Consider the following 25,634-nt stretch of genomic DNA (forward strand, 5'->3'; position numbering starts at 1 on the left):
CGCAGCTCCTTCTGATCAAAAGCATCGATAACTTGTTTATAGAAGTCTTCCTTATCTTTCTTCAGTTTTAAAAGTCTCTCTGTCTCGATGGAGATCTTCCTTTATTACCTCCTGCTTCGATTGAAAGTCCAGTTTAGAAAACTGGTATATTTTAGATATGTAATCCTCCATGTTAAAGGTGCAAGTGAGAGAAAAAAATAAACACACGCTGCTCACTCTTGCTGCTTGTTGTCGCTTCTTCTGCAGCCGAGTAGTCGCAAGAAGGATCACTAGCGCCCTCTACCACAAGGACGCGGGAGTCATTTAATGACTCATATTTGACACACACAGCTACGGTATAATTATAAAACATAGCTGCTTACTGTTCTTTTTAGCATACTTAATAGCTTGGACCTTAAATCCTACTGAATAGCTCTTAATCTTCTTCCCTTTATGCGATTTCAATTTATTGAAATCAGTCTCCTCCATTTTGAAGATGATGACAGGTGAAGTGTCACTCGTGACGTGACGAGTTTGATCCGGCGGAAATTCTAGGTATATGCTAACTATTTGGCGAAACGAGTTTGACCCGGCGGAAATTCTAGACATGCGCTAATAAAAATAATATGAAATTTGCCAATATATTGTTGTCAGTGACGTGGCCGGCTAGGAGGCTAGGAATATGTTAGCTGTAAGATGTCATATGGAGTGCCTTGTCGTTCATGAACTGACATGTTACATGCACCTCTTCACACAAAACGGGGCCACCTACGGATTACAGAGGGCTGCGCAGCGCACGTGTTCTGTCTGTAAGGCTGGACGGGATGTAGAAGACAGCATTGTAAAAACATAAAAACAAAAAAACAGGCTTTGTTACACATCATAAAATAATGTCATTAGCTCTGCAAGATATCCATTGGTCAACTACAGGCAGTGTAAATTGGATTATGTAGTTCAAGGTCAAATTAAATTGAATTTAATCTACAAAAACATGGAATCCCTTCATGGAAATGGAAGAAAAGAGATACTAGGATCTTCTGACGATGAGAGCACTGTGATTGACAGCTGTGGTTGTGTGAGGTGTGCTGTGTTGTGATGAAGTTTATTACCGGAGAATTTGGCTGTTCCCCAGTTCCAGCCCTTCACGCACATGTCCTTCTCTGTCAACTCCACGCTGTAGTTCGCTTTGAAAAACTCGGAGATCTTCTCAAAGTCCTGATGAGAGGAGACAAACATGGAGGGTTACAAAAGAGGCTGATGCTTGACAAAACGCATTATCTAACCCAGTGTTTTTTAACCTTTTTGGAGCCAAGGCACATTTTTTTCCCATTGAAAAAATGCAGAGGCACACCACCAGCAGAAATCATTAAAAAATGAAACTCAGCAGCCAATATTGACAGTAAAAAGTCGTTGTCACAATGCCTGGCTTGAGATCGACTGACACACCCTTCGAGATCGACCAGTCGATCGCGATCGACGTAATGCCCACCCCTGCTTTAAAGCATAACCAAACATGCATGACTATAGCTCTTGTCTCAAAGTAGGTGTACTGTCACCACCTGTCACATCACACCCTGACTTATTTCGAGTTATTTGCCGTCTTCCTGTGTGTAGTGTTTTACTTCTTGTCGTGCGCTTCTATTTTGGTGGCTTTCTCTCTTTTTTTGGTATTTTCCTTTCGCAGTATCATGTCTTCCTTTGAGTGCTATTACCCGCACCTGCTTTGTTTTAGCAATCAAGAATAGTTCAGTTGTTTTTATCCTTCTTTGGGGGGACATTGTTGATTGTCATGTCATGTTCAAATGTACATTGTCTCTTCTCCACAGTAAGTCTTTGCTGTCATCCAGCATTCTGTTTTTGTTTACTTTGTAGCCAGTTCAGTTTCAGTTTCCGTCTGCATAGTCTTCCCTAAGCTTCAATGCCTTTTCTTAAGGACACTCACCTTTTTTTAAATTTTTGGTTTAAGCATTAGACACCTTTTTTTTTTTTTGATTGATTGAAACTTTTATTAGTAGATTGCACAGTACAGTACATATCCCGTACAATTGACCACTAAATGGTAAAACCTGAATAAGTTTTTCAACTTGTTTATGCGATGGGGCGCATGGTGATGCGGGTTCGTTCTCCCAAAGATGCAGTCGGGCCTTGGACACAGCGTGAAGGTAAGAACCAATGATTTATTAACAAATAAAACAGACTTTGACAAAACAAACAGAACTAGAATGGGAGCTAAAGAAAACCAAAATGGCTTAGCATGGAAGCTAGCAAAAACAAAATAGCCTAGCGAGGAAGCTAGCAGGTAGCGAGGCAGGAGACAAAATGTCGTTACTAGTTGTGCGAAGACAAATTACGAAGCCAGAAAGAAAGAACGGAGAAGGCAGGCTTAAACAAAGAAAATAATCACAAAACAGGTGCGCGTCAGGAGCAAGCGGCAGGTGAAAGTGATGAGTAACTATAGAAACAAACAGAGGACCACAAACCGGAACCGAATGAGTCCAAAACAAACGTAAAAAACACAAAAAGACTCAAAAATTTAAATCAAAATTATGATCCGGGCAGCGGATCATAACAGGGGTCCATGTAAATCAATTCATGGTACAAATATACACTATAGGCATAATGCAATGATCACACAGGTTAATCATCAGAGTATATACATTGAATTATTTACATTATTTACAATCTGCGGGGTGGGATGGGGAGGGTTTGGTTGATATCAGCACTTCAGTCATCAACAATTGCATCATCAGAGGTATGGACATTGTAACAGTGTAGGTCTGACTTAGTAGGATATACCTTTTGACCTCCACGCTTCCTCCCGCAGTTTCCGACATCTACAAAGCAATTAGCTACCTGCTGCCACCTACTGATATGGATGAGTATAACGTGGTGAGCCTGCCGATCTCCAGACAGTACAGACACTCAAATACGGCACATTATTTGCGGATCATAATTACTGGTTTGCAAAAAACATTTTTAACCCAATTTAAATAATCTCCCACGGGCGCACCCGACTGTATCTCAACTCACGGCACACTAGGTGGTTGAAAAACACTGATCTAAGCCACTTACAAAAAAACGAAAAAAGTGGACAAAGGCTCAGGGGGCGAATTAAAGCAACACTATTAAAATCACGCCTGTTGCTGGGGCCTCCCAGGACCACAGGAGGTGAACATAATCCATCTAACTACTTTGTCCTCCTCCTCCTCTCAACACCGCTGTGGACAGACATCGTCTGTTTAGATTGCAAGCGCAACACACACACACACACAATGCCTAACACAAAGTCAAACACACGCTCACACACACACTGTCCTCGTAGTACACACACGTGGAAGTGATTGTGGAGTGCACAGAAAAAGAAAGAGACTATGAGAAATAGTTTACGCACCTGGACATGTGCCTGTCGCCCCTGATTACTGCTCATTAGAGCCCAGTGAGTTTCATCAGTTGGATTTTTAGCTTACAACAAAATGACGTTTGGAAAAATCGCATAAAAAAGCTTTAGAATTTTTTTTTTTGATGTTATTGTTTTGAATGATAGAAAATAGACATCTTAGAACCCATTTGTCAAACTATATCTGGCCCGACATGTCATTTAATGAGGCCCGCAAAAGCCTTGAAATAATGTGCATGCTTCAACCTTCTTACTTAATAAGATAGGATAGGATAGGTCTTTATTGTCATTGCACAAGTACAACGAAACTTTGTTTCAGCACAAACCCATTCAAGATGAGACAAACAGTGTACAGGGTTACAGAACAGGAACGCTGATGGGTCGTTACAAGGCGGGAAGATGGGAAAAAGGGAAAAAAATATAATCTAGACTAGGCACCTAAGGGGGCCCAGTCTGGAGTGGGAAAAAACCTCCATAGCAAAGCACATATACATATTACAACGTACATCTCGAGATATCTAGCAACAGAGGGGAGGGAGTGCGGGGGTCATGGTGGTAGGCCGCAGCTCTCAAGCGCTGCCCATCCTTCACACACCCCTATGGGATTTGCGTCGAGGGCGTAGGATTGGGGGTGGGGTATGTGTCTGCGGCGTTTATTTTTGTGGATGCATGTGTGTGTGTGTGTGTGTGTGTGTGTGTAAGCCTGCTGTGTGTCTCTGTTCCGCGGCCTTAATGTCATGCTGTTGATAAGTCCAAAGTCAACAACAAGTGTGTGTCCATGAGACACAAGAAGGAAGTCTGTTGTGTCTTTGCCGCACTGTCCTTCGGGAGAGTCGCCAAGCCAGGGAAACAATCCAAGTTAGAGTGTTTTGTATACGAGTGAAAATAAAATTAGCTTTTCACTCTAAATTGTCTATGACTGGTCCTCAAAATAATGTTTTCCTTGTTTCCATTTTGGCAGAAAAAAAAAAGTATGAAATACAGGAAATATCATATGTTTTAAACTTTGATGTACATACAAATATTTAAAATTGGCACCTCGCCAATCAATTCCTATTCTTGGGGTGAGGATTTGATTCATAATCGATACTCGACTCAACTCGATTCTCCATTCAAACTGATATTTGTAATGTATTATTTGGTAGAATAATAACAAAACAGCTTACAGGTTACAAAGCCTCATTTTGATTGCTGACGTATGACACATACGTGCACCAAGTAAGCATAGACATAAAAAATAAAACAAAGAAATATTAATTAGTCCAAGAAAAACAAAAAAAAATTATATTTTTGAAAATTAAAAAAAAAAAATTAGGATTCAAAAGAGATTAAAATCTTTATCTAGCACCGCTAATTATTATATACCATATGATAGTTTGTAAAAATAACAATACATTCCAATATCTGCTTATCGCCTTGACTTACGATTTCAAAGCAAGTATCCATCACTTTGTATGTACACAAATCCAATAACTAAAAGCATAGGCAATAATATAATGAGGCGATTATACTTTCATATTCTTATATTCACTGTTACAAGTGGCCCTCTGACTGCGATGTGGCCCTCCATGAAAACAAGTTCCACACCCCTGTCTTAGAACAAAAAAATATGCAGGTCAGTCTGTCAAACGGGCAGGTTGAGTCATTTAACACGGCCCTCCAAACATTTACATACAATTACTGGTAAACGACAAGTAAAACTAGCACTCTTATACTTACAACTGCATAAAGTATCAAGTCAGGCCCCAGGCTGCCATCTGATTCCTTCTTCTTATTTCAACATTTTAATTGAAAGGTTTTGCAGTGTGTAAAATAATCAATTGTTTTGGGGGCCACAGCTCCTTTTATAATTAGTCCCATTTTGTATATTCTAGAAAAACCAGCCTCCTCTACGGCAGGGGTGTGGATCTTGTTTTCATGGAGGGCCACATGGTAGTCCTCAGAGGGCCGCTTGTAACAGTGAAAGTAAGAATATAAAAGTATAACCGCCTTACTATATTATTGCTCATGCATTTGGTTATTTAATTAATGTACATACAAATTGATGGATAACTTGCTTAGAAATGGTAAGTCAAGGGTGTACCCTGAGATAGGCTCCAGCACCCCCCGCGACCCCGTAAGGGACAAGCGGTAGAAAATGGATGGATGGAACGTGAGAAGCAGATATTTAAGTATTTATTGTTATTTTTACAAACTATGATATGGTAAATATTAATTAGTGGTCCTAAAAAATGTTTTTTTTAATCACAATTTTTATTTATCTCCATAGTAAAGTGATTAATAATTTTACTTGGTGCAAGTGTGTGTCATACGTCAGCAACCAAAAGGAGGTTTTGTAACCTGTAAGCTGTTTTGTTAAGATGTTTTTATTATTATACCAAATAATGCATTGCAAAAATCAGTTTGAATCAAGAATCGTGTTGAATCGAGTACTGATTCTGAATCAAATCCTACCCCCAAGAATCAAATGGCGAGGTGCCTAAAGATTCACACCAATAACAATTCAATATTTGTGTATATATTAAAGTTTAAAACAAATGAAATTTCCCAAATAATGAAAACAATTATAAAGAAAGATGAAGGATGACAATCAACAATCATGCAAAAAAAAAACACAACAAAAATGTAAAAAACGGCAAAATATGAATGCAAAGTGTAATAAACACCTATAATATGATATATTATCACTTTTATACAGAAATTTGTTGTAAAAATCTGCTTCCGAATCCGTTTTTGACACACACGTTTGGGTCCGGCTACTCTGAAAACAAACCCCGCCCACTCTGCTTTGTTCCTGAACTGAGCTGCTGTGACATAGATTACCGTAATAACTGATAAAACACTCAAAGGCAGACATTTCAACCCATTTTCTTCTGGTTACCCGAGGTCGGGTCGCGGGTGCAGCGGACTATACAGGGGGCCCAGACTTCCCTCTCCCAGCCACTTCGCCCTGCTCCTCCCGGGGGACCTTGAGGCGTTCCCAGCCCAACCGGGAGACATAGTCTTCCCAAAGTGTCCGTGGTCTTCCCCTCTGCCTCCTGCTGGCCGGACGTGCTCTAAACACCTCCCTAGGGAGGCGTTCGGGTGGCATCCTGACCAGATGCCCGAACCACCTCATCTCCCCAACTTGGAGATGGCCCTCCACCCTTTCCCGGGCGAGAACCATGGACTCTGACTTGAAGGTTCTGATTCTCATCCCAGTCGCTTCACACTCGGCTGCGAACCGATCCAATGAGAGCTGAAGATCCTGGCCAGATGAAGCCATCAGGACCACATCTTTTGCAAAAAAAAAGAGACCTAATCCTGCAGCCACCAAACCAGATCCCCTCAACGCCCTGACTGCGCCTAGAAATTCTGTCCATAAAAGTTATGAACAGAATGGGTGACAAAGGGCAGCCTTGGCGGAGTCCAGCCCTCCCTGGAAACGTGTCCGACTTACTGCCGGCAATGTAGACCAAGCTCTGACACTGATCATACAGGGAGCGGACCGCCACAATCAGACAGTCTGATACCCCATACCCTCTGAGCACTCTCCACAGGAATTCCTGAGGGACACGGTCCAATGCCTTCTCCAAGTCCACAAAGCACATGTAGACTGGTTGGGCAAACTCCCATGCACCCTCAAGGACCCTGCCGACAGTATAGAGCTGGTCCAAAGTTCCACGACCAGGACAAAAATCACACTGTTCCTCCTGGATCCGAGGTTCGACTATCCGGCGTAGCCTCCTCTCCAGTACACCTGAATAGACCTTACCGGGAAGGCTGAGGAGTGTGATCCCATGATAGTTGAGACACACCCTCTGGTTTCCCTTCTTAAAGAGAGGAACCACCACCCCGGTCAGCCAATCCAGAGGTACCGCCCCCGATGTCCACACGATGTTCCAGAAGCTTGTCAATCAAAACAGCCCCACAGCATCTAGACCAGGGGTGCCCATTACGTCGATCGCGAGCTACCAGTCGACCGCGGGGGGTGTGTCAGTCGATCTCCAGCCAGGCTTTTAAAAAAAATAGACCTAAAAATTAGTGATCATCAATCTTCACCAAGACGTCACTTAAATGACATTCACGGTACCGGAGGGTCTTGTGAGATGACACTGGCTGCTGCAAGATCATTATTATGAAAATATGACCGAGAGGAAACACTTTTTATTTCAACAGACTCTCGCGCCGTACCTTCCGTCAAAACTCCAAAGGCCGCCTGCACATTTCCTTTCTTCACAATAAAAGTCCTGCTTCATGCTGCCTGCGCTAACTAAATACAGAGCCTCGGAAAACTGGCGTGCACAAGCGATCCCTCAGAAAGCTGGCGTGCACATCACTTGTGCACGCCAGCTTTCCGAGACTCTTATTTTGTTAGCGCAGGCAGCATGAAGCAGGGCTTTTATTGTGAAGATAGGAAATGTGCAGTCGGCCTTTAGAGTTTTGACGGAAGGGACGGCGCGAAAGTCTGTTGAAATAAAAAGTGTTTCTCGCCTTTCTCTCTGTCACTTTTTCATAATAATGAACTGGCAGCAGCCAGCGTCATCTCACAAGACCCTCGGGTGCCGTGAATGTCAATCAAGCAAGCTACGGAATTTGCCGCCAATGTTTTTCTTGTAAAGTGTATGGAAGCTGGATGAATTAGATGCCAAAAACCAACCACTTTCATGTGGTATTGTACAGAAAGGACAACTTTTTTTCTCCTCCATTTGAAAATGTGGGCGTTATCATCATTACTGTCTGATTCCAATCAATGCAAGTCATCAGAATCAGGTAATACACCAACTTATATTCTTGTCTTTGTGAAAGAGAGACATCTATATGTGTTACACATGCTTGTATTATCATTAAACACATTTAACTTGTTTACAAAAATGTCTCTTTCATAAATAAATAAATATAAATGATATATATAAATGAGGGAGATCCCCTCGAGTTGGTCAATTGAAAAGTAGCTCGCCTGCAGAAAAAGTGTGGGCACCCCTGATCTAGAGCCTTAAAGAACTCTAGGCGGATCTCATCCACCCCTGGGGCCTTGTCATCGAGGACCTTTTTAACTACCTCGGCAACCTCAGCCCCAGAAATAGGAGAGCCCACCACGGATTCCCCAGGCACTGCTTCCTAAAAAAATTTCTATAGTTCAAGACTTACGGTCATTTAAAAACAGCACTGCACATCATATTGGCGGCTACAGATTTTATGTTAAAGGTCTAACAAAATGATGTAGAACGTCCGTAAATGGGCCATACGTGGCCCGCAGACGTATTTTGCCTTAAGGTCTTCTTAACGTTTCCTGCACATCTGTTAGCTTTACATTGTATATTCATTTTTTTGTGAGTGTGGTAATAAATAAATACAAACTACTACATGTGACAATTGGTCAGCAGAGAGTCTCGAGCCGCTCTGCACTACACACTATCTGCACGGCCAGCAAGCGACTACACCTCGGGTCGCAGCAACCAATTACTGACACTGGCCGAGGTATAATAAACAATGACATCACGCCCTGGTGCTCGACGACGCGAGGATTTATCTCCGAAAAGCGTGCTGATTAACCCCAGGAGACGGCGCTTACGCCACCTCGGGGTATTACACTACTGGCGTCCTGACAGTCTCTGTGCACGCACGGCAGCGACTGAGACGGAGGGGAGGAAAAGAAAAATATACAAGAAGATAAAAACAAAACGTTTTTCCCCCCGACCGTCTGAGCCAAATTGTTTCAGTGAACTGATATAAACACTGACTTACATGAGCCTGTGATTACGCTGTTTATGCAGCACATGTGGGAGCGCCGCGTTCGCTCATTAATCCTATTAGGGGGCCGGCACACACACGCAGGCTTTTAAACAACATGTGGGGGCGGCACAGTGGCATGGCAAGAGGGTTCTGCTTGGGTTCTGGCTTCCAATTTCTGTATGAGTTTGTATTAAGGCTGAGTGTTTTAGAGGAAATACCTAATGGCGAGTTTTCTCTTCAAAACTGCGATTTGATTTGCGATTTTAATGTTTTATACTAGGGGCGGGGCAATACATGGAATATACTCGATTTATTGCGGGTTTGTCTCTGTGCGATATAGAAAATGACTGTATGGTGATATTGGAGTAGGGTTGGGTATCGTTTGAATTCGAACGATTCTGATTCCGATTCTTTGTTTCGATTCCGATTCCTGACGATTCTTGATTCCGATTCTTTCGTTAAAAAAAAAAAAAAAAAGGCAGGGTCAAAAAAAACTTTTGGATATTTTAAATGAGCTAGCTAACCTACAGTCTTTCTGAATGAAATAGACTGACATTCTCCATCAATTTTAAATCTATTAACTGTTTATGAACTTTACTATAAATTCCTCACAGGGCTGTTTTCAACTAAAATATAAATATCAAATCTATGAACTAGAACAGGGGTCGGGAACCTTTTTGGCTGCGAGAGCCAAGAATCCCAAAATTTTAAAATGTATTTCCGTAAGAGCCATAAAATATTTTTTAACACTGAACACAACTAAACGTGTGAATTTTTAAGTAAGACCAACATTTCTAGAGTATAACAGGTCTCTTATTCATTGTATTAATATTGTTATTCTGAAGCTAACTGTGGAGGGCGGTGTGGCCTGCGGGCCTGCAGCTAAGCAGGGTGTTGCCAGGACCAGCCTCGAAATCAGCGAAAGGTGCGTAGGTGGCCCACCTGGGCCTTGTTATCTAATACCCTGTCGATCTGTTTATAAGCAGCAGTTAGGAGTAGAGACAGGGTTGGAGCTGGAGCCAGAGCGCGAGCGAGAACAAAAGAAAAAGACAATTGCTGAAAACCAACTGAGAGACTAATTGAAAAATACAAAAATATTGTAACCCTGAAACAGGCTCTCATGTCAGTGCTTGGTGGTCTGAAGAACCCCCAGGAGGGCAAGCCCAAAACTAACCCATAAGAAATAAATCACTTCTTACCCTTAATGCAACTTCTTGAACAAGTGCGGTAGAAAAAGGACGGATGGATTCAAATGCATGAGCATGTTTTCTATTTTGATCGTTATTTTTAACACTTTGATTACAAGTGGAATTATTCATTACTTATTGTGTTAAGCAGCGTCACCTCAGATTTATCCGAGAGCCAGATGCAGTCATCGAAAGAGCCACATCTGGCTCTAGAGCCATAGGTTCCCTACCCCTGAACTAGAATATACATATTATACATTATGAATACATTTTCATAGGGGTACACTTTCATCAAGAGAGCTTTATTTTTGAAAACGTCATGAAAACACATTTACACATAAGTGTATGATGCTGCAGGAAACCTCATGAAAACACATTTACACACCAAAGTGTATGATGCTTTAGGTACTTAAACATGTTACCGTGCTCCCACTGATGGGCTAACCTGGTGCAGAAAAGCAAATAAACAATAAGGAACAACTTGCAAAACCCAGTCCTGATTAGCAGAGGGTACAGTATAAAATCAGAGACAGTTATTGTTTAGGAAAATGACTATATCCACCTTCTGAGGCAGGTTGCGTGAGCGTTCTGGACAGTGTCTCCTGTCCAAGACGGGACACGCATTTATTTGTACTCCATGGTCAGGAACCTTTTTGGCAGAAAGAGCCAAGAAGCCAAATATTTTAAAATGTATTTCTGTAAGAGCCATATAATACTTTTTTTTAACACAGAACACAACCAAACACTTGCATTTTTAAGTAAGACCAACATTTCTAGAGTATAATAAGTCTCTTATTCTTTGTTATAAAAATGTTATTCTGAAGCTAACTGTGGAGGGGGCGTGGCCTGTGGACCTGCAGCAAAACGGGGTGTGCCAGGACCGGCCTTGAAATCACCTGTCGCTCTGTTATAAGCAGCAGCCAGGAGGAGAGATGGGGTTGAGGCTGGAGCCAGAGTGCGAGCGAGAACGAAAGAGAAAAAGACAATTGCTGGAAAGCAACTAAGAGACTTATTGAAAAATAAAATAATATAGTAACCCTAAAACAGGCTCTCATGTCGGTGCTTGGTACTCTGAAGAACCCCCATGAGGGCAAGCCACACACTAACCAATAACAAATAACTGCTTACCATTAACGCAACTTCTTGAACAGGTGTGGTAGAAAACAGATGGATGGATTAAAAATGCATGAGAATGTTTTATATTTTGAACATATATTTTTAACACTGTGATTACAAGTGGAATGATTTATAACTTATCGTGTCAAGCAAAGTCAGCTCAGATTTACCTGAGAGCCAGATGCAGTCATCAAGAGCCACATCTGGCTCTAGAGCCATAGGTTCCCTACCCCTGCCCTGGGAGGTGAGGTGAGGGGAGCAGTGGGCAGCAGTGGTTCCGCGCCCGGGAAACATTTTTGGTGATCTAAGCCAACCCTTAATGCTGAGTGCAAAGCAGGGAGGTAATGGGTCCCATTTTTATAGTCTTTGGTATGACTCGGCCGGGGTTTGAACTCACAACCTACCCATGTCAGGGCAGACACTCTAACCACTAGGCCACTGTGTAGGTACCATAGAAGTGGAAATTGAATATACTTCGGAGTAGTCAGTGTTCAGATTGCATGGTGCATTAAAACAATGATGCACCAAATCTCATTAAAAAAAAGTAAACAACAAATCTATACTGCCATACAAGCTGTACACTGACTACTAGGGATGCACCGAAATGAAAATTTGTGGCCGAAGCCGAATAAAATTTAAAAGCTTGGCCGAAGGCCGAATACCGGATAATGAATGCAGTTTTTCACAATTTTTTAAATATTGCATAAATAGCCAAGAATAAATATTTAGACTTTTTCAAATAAAGTAATTTTTTATTGAATATTGACATTTTTTTAATATTCCAGTAGCCTTTGCTTTTCAAAAAAAGCACAAGGTTTTTCATTTATATTAGGCCTTCAAACAAAACATGCATTCCAAATTAAAATAAAGTGCATTAAAGTGGATAAACCCACAACAAATGAATTATTGTCCTTTTGGCAAAAGTCTGCTTAGCCACAGTAGATATGCTAATAATGTAAACAGAAGGCTCAAGTAAATCTCAATTAAGTGTGTGCTTGTAACCTCATACACTTATACAGGTAGCCTACACAACAGGTTAATAATGTAAACAGAGGCCCCACTAAATCTCAATAAGTGTGTGCTTGTAACCTCATACACTTATACAGGTACACAACATATCCCAACGTCACCGCACGCTGGTTGATTGCGTCACCGCGTCAAAAAATTGCGTCACACGCCACTATTCGGCCTTGTTTTTAACTCATTCCACCGAAGGCCGAATGTGGCTTTTTTTGCCATATTCGGCCGAATATATTCGGTTACCGATTAATCGGTGCATCCCTACTGATTACTCTAAGTGCACATCTAACTTTGACAGTATTGTCCCGTGAGAGATATGCTGCACTGGTGTAGCCATCAAGACAAAACTAATAGGAGTTTCCCAATGAAACAGAAGGAGCACTCACTGTGTCCCTGAAGCCGTCATATTTGTAGATGTGTCCCGTGCTGGTGCTCAGCTTGATACCGTGACCTAAACACACGCGTCGCCACTGAGCCAAGCTGAGATCGCCCGCCGGGATGTTGTCCACCTTTCCTGTCTTGCTGCTCTTGTACACCACGTTTTGCTTGCTGAAGCGCAGTCGCCCGTCATTCTGCAGGAAACAAAACAGCAAATGATCTTTATTTTCCAGGATTTTCTCACTTTACACAGTGCTTAGGCACAACAACTACTTATGACAATAATACCGACATTCAGAGGTGTGTAGTAACACGCGACACTTACTAAAGTAACTTTTTGGATAGATTGTACTTGTCTAAGTACTAAGCCCGTTTCCATATGAGTTGGGAAATTGTGTAAATATAAATAGAATACAATGATTTGCAAATCCTTTTCAACCCATATTCAGTTGAATATGCTACAAAGACAACATATTTAATGTTCAAACTGATAAACATTTTTTTTGTTGCAAATAATCATTAACTTTAGAATTTGATGCCAGCAACACATGACAAAAAAGTTGAAAAAGGTGGCAATAAATACTGATAAAGTTGAAAAATGCTCATCAAACACTTATTTGGAACACTCCACAGGTGTGCAGGCTAATTGGGAACAGGTGGGTGCCATTATTGGGTTTAAAAACAGCTTCCCAAAAAATGCAAGAAAGGATGGGGCGAGGTACACCCCCTTGTCCACAACTGCGTGAGCAAATAGTCAAACCGTTTAAGAACAACGTTTCTCAAAGTGCAATTGCAAAAAATTTAGGGATTTCAACATCTACGCTCCATAATATCATCAAAAGGTTCAGGGAATCTGGAGAAATCACTCCAAGTAAGCGGCGTGGCCGAAAACCAACATTGAATGACCGTGACCTTCCATCCCTCAGACGGCACTGTATCGAAAACCGACATCAATCTCTAAAGGATATCACCACATGGGCTCAGGAACACTTCAGAAAAAACACTGTCACTAAATACGGTTCGTCGCTACATCTGTAAGTGCACGTTAAAGCTCTACTATGCAAAGCGAAAGCCATATATCAACAACATCCAGAAACGCCCCCGGCTTCTGTGGACCCAAGATCATCTAAGACGGACTGATGTAAAGTGGAAAAGTGTTCTGTGGTCTGACAAGTCCACATTTCAAATTGTTTTGGAAATATTCTACATAGTGTCATCCGGACCAGAAGAGAAGCAAAACAATCAAGAATGTTATCGACGCAAAGTTGAAAAGCCAGCATTTGTGATGGTATGGGGATGCATTAGTGCCCAAGGCATGGGTAACTTACACATCTGTGAAGGCACCATTAATGCTGAAAGGTCCATACAGGTTTTAGAGCAACATATGTTGTCATCCAAGCAACGTTATCATGGACGCCCCTGCTTATTTCAACAAGACAATGCCAAGCCACATGTTACAACAGCGTGGCCTTGAAAAAAAAAAGAGTGCGGGTACTTTTATGGCCCACCTGCAGTCCAGACCTGTCTCCCATGGAAAATGTGTGGCGCATTATGAAGCGTAAAATACGACAGCGGAGACCCCGGACTGTTGAACGACTGAAGCTCTACATAAAACAAGAATGGGAAAGAATTCCACTTTCAAAGCTTCAACAATTAGTTTCCTAAGTTCCCAAACGTTTATTGAGTGTTGTTAAAAGAAAAGGTGATGTAACACAGTGGTGAACATGCCCTTTCCCAACTACTTTGGAACTTGTTGCAGCAATGAAATTCTAAGTTAATTGTTATTTGCAAAAGAAAAATAAAGTTTATGAGAGTGAACATCAAATATGTTGTCTTTGTAGTGCATTCAATTGAATATTGAATATGGGTTGAAAAGGATTTGCAAATCATTGTATTCCGTTTATATTTACATCTGACACAATTTCCCAACTCATGGAAAAGGGGTTTGTAGTTTGTATGTATTCTATTCAATTCTTCTATTCACCTCTAATTTTGTTCAACTACTTTTAATCAGTACACATTTTGTAGGAAGTTGTTAAGAGGCAGTGGTTTGCATATGAAGGGATTGCATTAAAGGCCTACTGAAAGCCACTACTAGCGACCAAGCAGTCTGATAGTTTATATATCAATGATGAAATATTAACATTGCAACACATGCCAATACGACGGCCTTTTTAGTTTACTAAATTGCAATTTTAAATTTCGCACGAAGTGTCCTGTTGAAAACGTAGGTATGATAACGCGTGCGCGTGACGTCTCAGATTGTAGCGAACATTTTTTTCCAGCCCGATCCAAGCTATAAGTAGTCTCCTTTAATTGCATTACTACACAGTATTCTGGACATCTGTGTTGCTGACTCTTTTGCAATTTGTTCAATTAATAATGCAGACGTCAAAGAAGAAAGATGTAGGTGAGAAGCGGTGTATTGCGGCTGCCTTTAGCAACACAAACACAGCCGGTGTTTCATTGTTTACATTCCCGAAGGTGAAGCTTTACTATGGAACAGAGCGGTCAAGCAAACATGGTTCCCGACTACATGTCGGTGAGAAATTGTGGTAATAAGTCGGCTCTTACCGTATACATGAGCGGAGCTTGCGCCCTCCTGCAGCTGCGACTCTCTTACCTCCTCCCACCTGACACACTGGCGGTCGCCACACACCTCCGACTTTCAGGTATGACTATATAATCTCAATAAAACACTAGTAACACAATAAGCAGATAAGGGATTTTCCAGAATTATCCTAGTAAATGTGTCTAATAACATCTGAATCGCTCCCACTGTATAGTCTTTTTTTTGTAGTCCTTCACTCTCACTTTCCTCATCCACGAATCTTTCATCCTCGCTCAAATTAATGAGGAAATCGTCGCTTTCTCGGGCCGAATCGCTCTCGCTGCTGGTGGCCATGATTGTAAACAATGTTCAGATGTGAGGAGCTCCACAACCCGTGACGTCACGCGCACATTGTCTGCTACTTCCGGTACAGGCAAGGCTTTTTTATTAGCGACCAAAAGCTGCGAACTTTAACGTGGATGTTCTCTACTAAATCCTTTCAGCAAAAATATGGCAATATGGCGAAATGATGAAGTATGACACATAGAATGGACCTGCTATCCCCGTTTAAATAAGAACATCTCATTTCAGTAGGCCTTTAAAGTTCATTTCTGTCTGAATACTGACCCAAGAACCTTTGACCTCCTGGTAAATCTCGTTGAATTCCAGTGTGTCTCCCATCTCGGCTCCAGGCTGATGCTCTGAAGATAAATAGAATACACTTAGACACATACAGAAGTCTTTTTATAGACAGCTGCAGAGGAGATTGTGTTAATTGTTGAATAACAGTGAAAGAAAATGAGACATATTTTCAGACCACACAATATTAAAGACTAGACACCGACCTCTATTCAATAATACAACTTTAACATTTGACGATCAAACAATTAAACAAGGCGACTCGGTAAAGAATCTGGGTATTATCTTCCACCCAACTCTCTCCTTTGAGTCACACATTAAAATCGTTACTAAAACGGCCTTCTTTCATCTCCGTAAAATCGCAAAAATTCGCTCCATTTTGTCCACTAAAGACGCTGAGATCATTATCCATGCGTTTGTTACGTCTCGTCTCCATTACTGTTACCTATTATTTTCAGGTCTCCCCATGTCTAGCATTAAAAGATTACAGTTGGTACAAAATGCGGCTGCTAGACTTTTGACAAGAACAAGAAAGTTTGATCATTTTACGCCTATACTGTATATACCTTATATACATATATACCTATACTCTATATACCTTATATACATATATACCTATATATATATACCTATAATGGCTCACCTGCACTGGCTTCCTGTGCACTTAAGATGTGACTTTAAGGTTTTACTACTTAGGTACAAAATACTACACGGTCTAGCTCCATCCTATCTTGCCGATTGTATTGTACCATATGTCCCGGCAAGAAATCTGCCTTCAAAGGACTCCGGCTTATTAGTGATTCCCAGAACCCAAAAAAAGTCTGTGGGCTATAGAGCGTTTTCTATTGGGGCTCCAAAAATCTGAAATGCCCTCCCGGTTACAGTTTTAGATGCCACCTCAGTAGAAGCATTGTCTCATCTTAAAACTCATGTGTATACTCTAGCCTTTAAATAGACCCCCTTTTTAGACTAGTTGATCTGCCGTTTCTTTTCTTTTTTTCCTCTGTCCCACTCTCCCTTGTGGAGGGGGTCCGGTCCGGTGGCCATGGATGAAGTACTGGCTGTCCAGAGTCGGGACACAGGATGGACCGCTCGCCTGTGCATCAGTTGGGGACATCTCTGCGCTGCTGATCCGCCTCCGCTTGGGATGGTTTCTTTCTGGCTCCACTTTGGAAGGGACTCCCGCTACTATATTGGATCCACTTTGGTCTGGATTCTCACGGTTACGTTAGATCCACTATGGATTGGACTTTCACAATATCATGTTAGATCCGCTCGACATCCATTGCTTTCGGTCCCCTGGGAGGCGGGGGGTTGCCCACATATGTGGTCCTCTCCAAGGTTTCTCATAGTTATCATGGGGCGTGGCGCAGTGGGAGAGTGTCCGTACGCAACCCGAGCGTCCCTGGTTCAATTCCCACCTATTACAAACCTCGTCATGTCCGTTGTGTCCTGAGCAAGACACTTCACCCTTGCTCCTGATGGGTGCTGGTTAGCGCCTTGCATGGCAGCTCCCTCCATCAGTGTGTGAATGTGTGTGTGAATGGGTAAATGTGGAAGTAATGTCAAAGCGCTTTGAGTACCTTGAAGGTAGAAAAGCGCTGTACAAGTACAAGCCATTTATTGTTGACGTCCCACTGGGGTGAGTTTTTCCTTGCCCTTATGTGGGCTCTACCGAGGATGTCGTTGTGGTTTGTGCACTCCTTTGAGACACTTGAGATTTAGGGCTATATAAATAAACATTGATTGATTGATCGATTTTAGACCAGTTGATCTGCCATTTCTTTTCTTTTTCTCCTATGTATCCCCCTCCCTTGTGGAGGGGGTCCGGTCCAGGTGGCCATGGATGAAGTACTGGTTGTCCAGAGTCAGGACCCAGGATGGACCGCTCGCCTGTGTATCGGTTGGGGACATCTCTGCGCTGCTGATCCGCCTCCACTTTGGACGGGACTCTCGCTACTATATTGGATCCACTTTGGTCTGGATTCTCACAGTTATGTTAGATCCACTATGGATTGGACTTTCACAATATCATGTTAAATCCGCTCGACATCCATTGCTTTCGGTCCCCTAGAGGGGGGGGGGGGGGTTGCCCACATTTGGGGTCCTCTCCAAGGTTTCTCATAGTCATCATTGTCGACGTCCCACTGGGGTGAGTTTTTCCTTGCCCTTATGTGGGCTCTACCGAGGATGTCGTTGTGGTTTGTGCAGCCCTTTGAGACACTTGTGATTTAGGGCTATTTAAATAAACATTGATTGATTGACTTGTGACTTTGTTTCAAGTTTATTGAATTCAGCCTAGAGCACCTTCTCATCTTACGAGTAGTCTTTAAACAACGCATAACTTTTTATTTAATAAAAGGTATACAACACAGTATTAAACAAACTTATTCCTGCGACTCCGACAATAGCTAAGCTAACTTCCACCGGGGTGCGATTCATTTTACGGCTACGGCGTCGCCGTTAGAAAGCCCGCTTGCCAGCACAAGGCTTTACACACAGGCGCGCCTAAGCACCGCCCGGGTTAGACACCGCGCGCAACAAAAACGAGGGCGCAAGGCCGGTGTAAATACATGTAAGTGATGCTTATCCTGAATTAAACTACGGACGCACAAAGGATGTAAAGAAAGAACCAACATTGCGTGTTAGTTACAAAGATTATACATTTGTCTCCGATTCACCATCAAACGTGAACTGTGAAAACTTCAAATCCTACTGTCGATGTGATGTGAAGGTCCGCCTGTTTCCCGCGTGTAGCATCTGGAGCTAGCCCTACGTCAGCGGAAGTACTTCTCCTATTTACTTCCGGTATTACGATGAAAACTGTTTAATGTAAAATATGTATTCATTTGTATTAAGAAAATGTTTTATTACGTGAGTGATCCTATATTCCTCCAGGCAATTTTTTGAAGTGAAATACATATATATTTTTAAGTTGTATGTTAGTCGTGATGAAAAACCTGTACTGCAGTAACCACCTTTTCCCGCTAGATGTCACTAAACCCTTCTCATGTAAATATATCACGATCACGTTCAATTTGAAAATATGTACAAATGTCGATTTTTTTCTATATTTTCCTATGTTTTGACAATTAAAGACGTACAAATGTTGACTTTTTTCTATATTTTCATATCTATATGAATATATATATATTTATATATTTTCATATAGATATGAAAATATATGCACATATTTTCCTATTTTCAAACAATTAAAGACGTACAAATGTTTATTTTTCTTCAATTTTTTCATATAAATATGTATAGGAAAATATATTTATACATTTTCCTATTTTGGACAATTAAAGACCTACAAACATCGACTTTTTTTTCTATATTTTCAAATATATATATAAAAAAATACTTATATATTTTCCTATTGTTTGACAATTAAAGATGTACAAACGTTGGCCTTTTATTCTATGTTTCCTTATATGTATATATATGAAAATATATGTATATATTTTCCTATTTTGTAACAATTAAAGATGTACAAATGTTTATTTTTTTCTATTTTTTCAGTGTGTATATGGAAATATATTTATACATTTTCCTATTATTGACAATTAAAGACGTACACACATCGACTTTTTGTCTATATTTTCATATATATATGAAAATATTTTTATATATTTTCCTATTTTTGACAATTAAATATGTACAAACATTGACTTTTTTTGTATATTTTCACATATATGTATATATATATATATATATATATATATATACGCATACATATATATATAAGAAAATATATGTACATATTTTCCTATTTTCTAACAATTACATACGTACAAATGTTTGATTTTTTCTATATTTTCATACAAATATATATATATGTATATATATATATATATATATATGAAAATATTATTACACATTTTTCTATTTTTGACAATTAAAGACGTACAAACATATATTTTCATAAATATATATATGAAAAAATACTTATATATTTTCCTATTTTTGACAATTAAAGATGTACAAACATTTACTATTTTTCTATGTGTATATATATTTAAGTATATATATATATATATATATATATATATATATATATATATATATATATACATACATATATATACATCTATATATATATAGATGTATATATATATATGAAAATATATTTATATATTTTCCTTTTTTTTTTACAATTAAAGATGTACAAACGTTGACTTTATGTTTATATTTTCATATGAATATGTATATATACATATCCATCCATTTTCTACCGCATGTCCCTTTCAGGGGGTTGCTGTAGCCTATCTCAACATCCAAATGAAAATATAAACATGTTTACGTGCAGAATTAAGTGTCTCTACTTTAATTACTGCGTACATTTGCAACAAAATAGGCCAACATTTTCCATATTTAAGACTTGGAAGATTAAACATAACCTATTATAAAGAGCAATTATGACTAAATAGTAATTTGCTGCAAGTATCTGTACTATGTATATTATAGAAAAGTTACAGGATAAAAATAAAAAGACAAATAATGACATTGAAGAAAAACAGGATAAGTCTAGTCCAACACATGCAAAAACTCCCATATGAGATAAATGCAAGTCTTGGTTTAGTTTATTTGACCAAAAACACACATCTCCCCAAGCTGTGTTTTTCCACCTTGTCGGAACCCTTTGAGTGGCTAAGCATCCTTGCTTTTTGGGAGGTCTGGTGCACGGGGGCCGGCTTCTTTTCCATCCTTGATTATAATCAGCTCACATAATTCGCAGGCCGTCTACGTTCTGCAAGACAAACCTGCAGGCTGAGCTGGAACATTCTAGTGGAACATCCCTTTTGTGTGCTGCGTGGGGCACCGCTTATGGAACTTGCATGCACAACAAACAAAATGACATTTTCATATTCGTTGTGTTGTGGAAAAAACAAACAGAGGATTTATTATTTTGAATTTAAAATTGGTTTACATTTTTGCATTTTTTAAATGAAATTAATAATTATTGCACTGGACAGAAAAACAAACTTTAATTGAAGCTGCAAGGATGGGACCGCTTTGGCTGCTGCCCCCACAACACAAGCCCAAATAAGCGGTAGAAGATGGATGGATGGATTATTACACAGAGAAAAAGTTGTATACACATGTTATACATCAGTCTCATAGTAATAACAGTTGTAAAGTGGCTTGGGCATTTTATAAGGACGCCTTGGTGCCACCATTTTGAGACCTTAATGCATTGTGAATGGAATGCAGCTGTTGTATTGAAGTGGGAATAGTAAACTTCATGTTGATTCTAGTTGGGGGTGGTCAGTGTATGAAATACAGGTCTCAGTAAGACCTACATTGAGGTTTTTGTTTCATGTGTGTATGACAGTCCTACAGTGAGTTAGAAGCAGTTTTGTCTGAGCAGGAATCCGCCAATTTGTGACAGCAGTAGTACAACTGCACCAGCTCACCGGTACTTTGCGGGCTCAAAAAAATCCAAACCGGGTGAGTAATTAAAACTCTTTCATCAACTTTTAATCAGAAGGGTTCAATCTCTCTTCTGGGTTTATTTGAAGCCGAAAAGACAAACGACTTCAGAAGAGATAATGTTTGAAAAAAAGCAATTTTTTTCAGCCCACCTTTGTATTGAAGGGGGAATTGCGAACTTCCTGTTGATTTTAACCGGGAGGTGTCAGTGTATGAAATATAGGTCTAACTGAGACCTACATAGAGGTTTTTGTTTCATGTTTCTACGACATTCCTACTGGAAGTTAGAGACAGTTTTGTCTGTGTTTTCTTCAGAGGGGGCGCTAGAGCGCAATTTTGAGTTTTGGGGTTTGGTTTTTCGCCAGTCCTGATGTGTGTGTCAAATTTGGTGAGTTTTGAAGCATGTTAAGGAGGTCAAATTACAGCTCAAAGAGACGGCGGTGTAATAATAATATAAATTCAATAGGGTCCTCTGTCCTAAAGGGACTTTGGTCCCTAATTATTTCCAATGTAAAGCACTGCTTGTTTGTATTTTTTTATGCTCCATTATTCCAGTTAAATCAGCATTGGAAATGGAACTTTTCTTGGTCTGGACATTCTGTACCATTTCCTGCCACATGAATAATTCTGCAAAAAGCAGTTTTGTTCCTTTTGTTGACATGCTTTTCTGCATTTTGTTGCAATTTTGTTCAAGTCAAATTAAATGTCCACTGTTCATCTTTTTTTTTTTTTTATTAACTATTGCGCTATTTGGATCCTTGGAAGGTTCACACCAAACATGCCAGTCCAGGCCTGGTCTAAATAGGGCTTGTGGGCAACATGCGGCCCATTAACATTTTCAATCCGGTCCACCGGACGTTCTACATAATTTTTTTTTAGACCCATCCATCCATCCATCCATCCATCCATCCATCCATCCATCCATCCATCCATCCATCCATCCATCCATCCATTTTTTACTGCTTGTCCTTTACGGCAGTGGTCCCCAAATTTTTTGTATCTGTGGACCGGTCAACGCTTGATAATTATTCCCGTGGTCTGGCGGGGGTTGGGGAGAGGTGGGGGGTTGATTCTTTTATTTGTAATTTTTTTAAATAATTTTTTAAAATTTTATTTTTCTCATGAAAAAGGGAGTTTTTTGGTGTTGGTGCCCTAATTGTAAGTGTATCTTGTGTTTTTATGTTGATTTAATAAAAAAATTAAAAATAAAAATAAAAATAAAAATAATTTAAAATTCTTCTGCGGCCCGGTGGTTGGGGACCACTGCCTTCCGGGGTCGCTTTGGTGCTGGAACATATCCCAGCTACACACCTTTAGCATCCAAATTATATTTGCCATTATAAACAGCATTTAAAAACAGGGCTTTTTTTAAAGGGTCTTGAACTATAGAAAGTATTTCATTGGTTGAAATCTGCACTTTTAGGTGTTTTAGGAGTTATTGCGCTAATCTACGTCGCAGCAGCTCAGACCAGGAGCAAAGCAGAGTAGGCGGGGCTTGTTTTGTCAGCCAGCCCCCAACGCATGTGTCAGGAACAACACATTTCTGCATAAAAGTGATAATAAAACATACTGTAGGTGTTTATTACAGTTTGCATTCATATTTTACTGTTTGGTACATTTTTGTTGTGCTTTGCTTGACTTGGAAACGATACACAACTATGGAAGAGCTGGTCTGAGAAATACACTGTTGTTAATATTCTGTGTTTTATTGTTCATAGTTAATATTTTCAATAAAAGGAGCAGAACTATGGAACTCTGAACCTGACATTTTGAAAAGTATACCTGCACTCGTCACTTTCAAAAAACAAACACAATTGTGGCTAGTTGAGTAGCAATCATGTTCCCAAGTTTAGTTTTTACTGATTTTTACTTGTAAGAGTTATTATTATTACCATTATTAATGGCTTTTATTTAGTTTGCACTTTATCTGTATGTGGAAGTCTACTGCTTCCGGGTTCTCGGGACCACCAAGGACTGACATGACAGGCTTTCCAAGTTCGACAAGGTTTCTTTTTCCTATCAACCTTTCCTGCTTTTCAGCAAATTTCTTTCATTCGGGAATGTCTTTCTGCTTTTCAGCAATTGTCTTATGTCCTTCTCTAACTGCCGCCTTCAACAGAGAGACAAGTGAATAGCCAAACACTTTCAGCTGTGTCATCCAATCACCTGTCGCCAACCTCGAAGCCGGTCCTGCCACACCCCGCTTCGCAGCCCTTTGAGACACTAGTGATTTAGGGCTATATAAGTAAACATTGATTGATTGATTGATTCACTGCAGGTGCGCAGGCCACGCCCACCACACTGTATTATTACTATTATCATTATTATCGAGTCCTCTTTGCCTTATTCCTTTTATTTTCCCTTTTTTAATGATGTTAGATCTGTGTTGTTGTTGCTGTTATTGTGGACAAGTGTTGTACACGAGCTTTATCTACAAACACTATGATGCATACATTGGATAACTGTTTCAGATATCTATCTTTCTGTATCTGTCCCTATTTCAAATAAACCTTTATATAATATTGTAAATCCCACGTAAGAGGAGCGATGTACATATGTTGTTGATATTCAGTGTTTTATTGTTCATAGTTAATATTGTAAATCCCACTTTCTTTACTTTTTATGTACATTTTGGGTGTCCCATTCAGTGAAAAACTGTAAAAATCCATTCCGTTTTTTTTCTTCGAGGTGGTCTGTCATAACTTTTTTAGAACTCTATCGGACATTGTGACACATTATACAGCATTATTCACATGTGAATAATATAAATACAGGCTATTATACAGCATTTTTTTTACATGTGAATAACATAAATACAGTCTATTATACAGCATTATTCACATGTGAATAATATAAATACAGTCTATTATACAGCATTTTTTAAAATGTGAATAATATAAATACAGTCTATTACACAGCATTATTCACATGTGAATAACATAAATACAGTTTATTATACAGCATTATTCACATGTGAATAATATAAATACAGTCAATTATAAAGCATGATTTACATGTGAATAACATAAATCCAGTTTATTATACAGCATTATTCACATGTGAATAACATAAATACAGTCTATTATACAGCATTATTCACATCTGAATAATATAAATACAGTCTATTATACAGCATTATTCACATGTGAATAATATAAATATAGTCTATTATACAGCATTATTCACATTTGAATAATATAAATACAGTCAATTATACAGCATTATTCACATGTAAATAACATAAATACAGTCTATTATACATTATTCACATGTGAATAATATAAATACAGTCTATTATAAAATATTCTTCACATGTGAATAACAAATACAGTCTATTATACAGCATTATTCACTGAGTTTTCCACTGAATGTGCTTATTCTCGATTGTTGGGTCTCAGGAGTTTTATACTAAAAAACAAGCATTGTTGGGCCTTTCCCCCTTTGTGTCTGTCCGTCAGAGCGGTGATGTCAGGAGGAAAGAGATTCCCCAACTGAGCGGAGGATGTGAGGGATCCAGAGGAGGTTGTGGAGAAGAAAGGTGAGAGTGTTAGACATGCAAGCTGGTGAATGGAGGCTGATGACGAGCTCACATGACACAGAGATGAGTTGAGACAAGTCCCGTGGTTCTGAGGCTCGGTGGAGTCGAGCCGGTGCGATGCGTCAAGCCGGTGAATCAGCCGTGAGGACTTAGGGGAAGAAAAGAAGAAAAAAAAGAAGAGAGGATGGAAAAGAGGGGAGGAAAGAAAGAGGAGGAGGAGGGCGCAAAAAAGCCTTCGCCTTGTTGTTGAGCGTGTCACACATTGAAGACCACACAAGTCAAAAGGAGAGCGGCTCCATCCTCAGGGACACTTTCTTCAAAGCATCACCTGCTTCATCACTTCTTCCAAAGGACTACAAAGACCCAGGACACCTCCAAGGGATCCTTCCAGTCCAGACTCAACTTCTGGGGGAGAGCAAAAGTACCAGAGAGACACAATCCGAGGGAAATAAAAGGATTTTTCAAAGAAAATGACATTTTGCAAAGGTAAGTCAATCACTCAAATATTACTCAACTTTTGACTTTTGCAGTGTTTTCATACTTTGATGATGTTGTTCTTCTCCATATCACACATTTATAATATAGATAGTTGACCACAAAATCTCAACTCTAACAAAAATGTGGAAATTTGAGTCGTAAAAGTGACACAATGGGCACTTTTCTTAATGTTTCTTAATCATA

At 39.8% G+C, this 25,634-nt stretch overlaps 2 protein-coding genes across 5 annotated transcripts in view; one reads left to right on the forward strand and one right to left on the reverse strand.

Moving 5' to 3' along the window:
- Window positions 1–18,783, reverse strand: part of LOC133552694 (FACT complex subunit SSRP1-like) — a 38,977-nt gene extending 20,194 nt beyond the window's left edge. For 2 of the 4 annotated variants that reach the window (XM_061900084.1, XM_061900081.1), the window contains exons 1-4: window positions 18,664–18,780; window positions 15,971–16,044; window positions 12,801–12,986; window positions 1,089–1,194 (exon numbers count right to left, since the gene is read on the reverse strand). In XM_061900084.1, coding sequence (XP_061756068.1) covers window positions 1,089–1,194; window positions 12,801–12,986; window positions 15,971–16,024 — 346 coding nt within the window. In that variant the 5' untranslated portion in view covers window positions 16,025–16,044; window positions 18,664–18,780. Of the gene's footprint in view, window positions 1–1,088; window positions 1,195–12,800; window positions 12,987–15,970; window positions 16,045–18,646 lie in introns of all 4 variants that reach the window. The other 2 variants (XM_061900082.1, XM_061900083.1) reach the window with 2 other exon arrangements.
- A 6,127-nt stretch (window positions 18,784–24,910) lies between these two features.
- clcf1 (cardiotrophin-like cytokine factor 1) overlaps window positions 24,911–25,634 on the forward strand; it is a 40,477-nt gene continuing 39,753 nt past the window's right edge. Inside the window, exon 1 of the mRNA XM_061900085.1 lies at window positions 24,911–25,439. Coding sequence (XP_061756069.1) covers window positions 25,424–25,439 — 16 coding nt within the window. The 5' untranslated portion in view covers window positions 24,911–25,423. The remainder of the gene's footprint in view (window positions 25,440–25,634) is intronic.

The sequence above is a fragment of the Nerophis ophidion genome, linkage group LG05, assembly GCF_033978795.1.
Source record: "Nerophis ophidion isolate RoL-2023_Sa linkage group LG05, RoL_Noph_v1.0, whole genome shotgun sequence".
Lineage (NCBI taxonomy): Eukaryota > Metazoa > Chordata > Actinopteri > Syngnathiformes > Syngnathidae > Nerophis > Nerophis ophidion.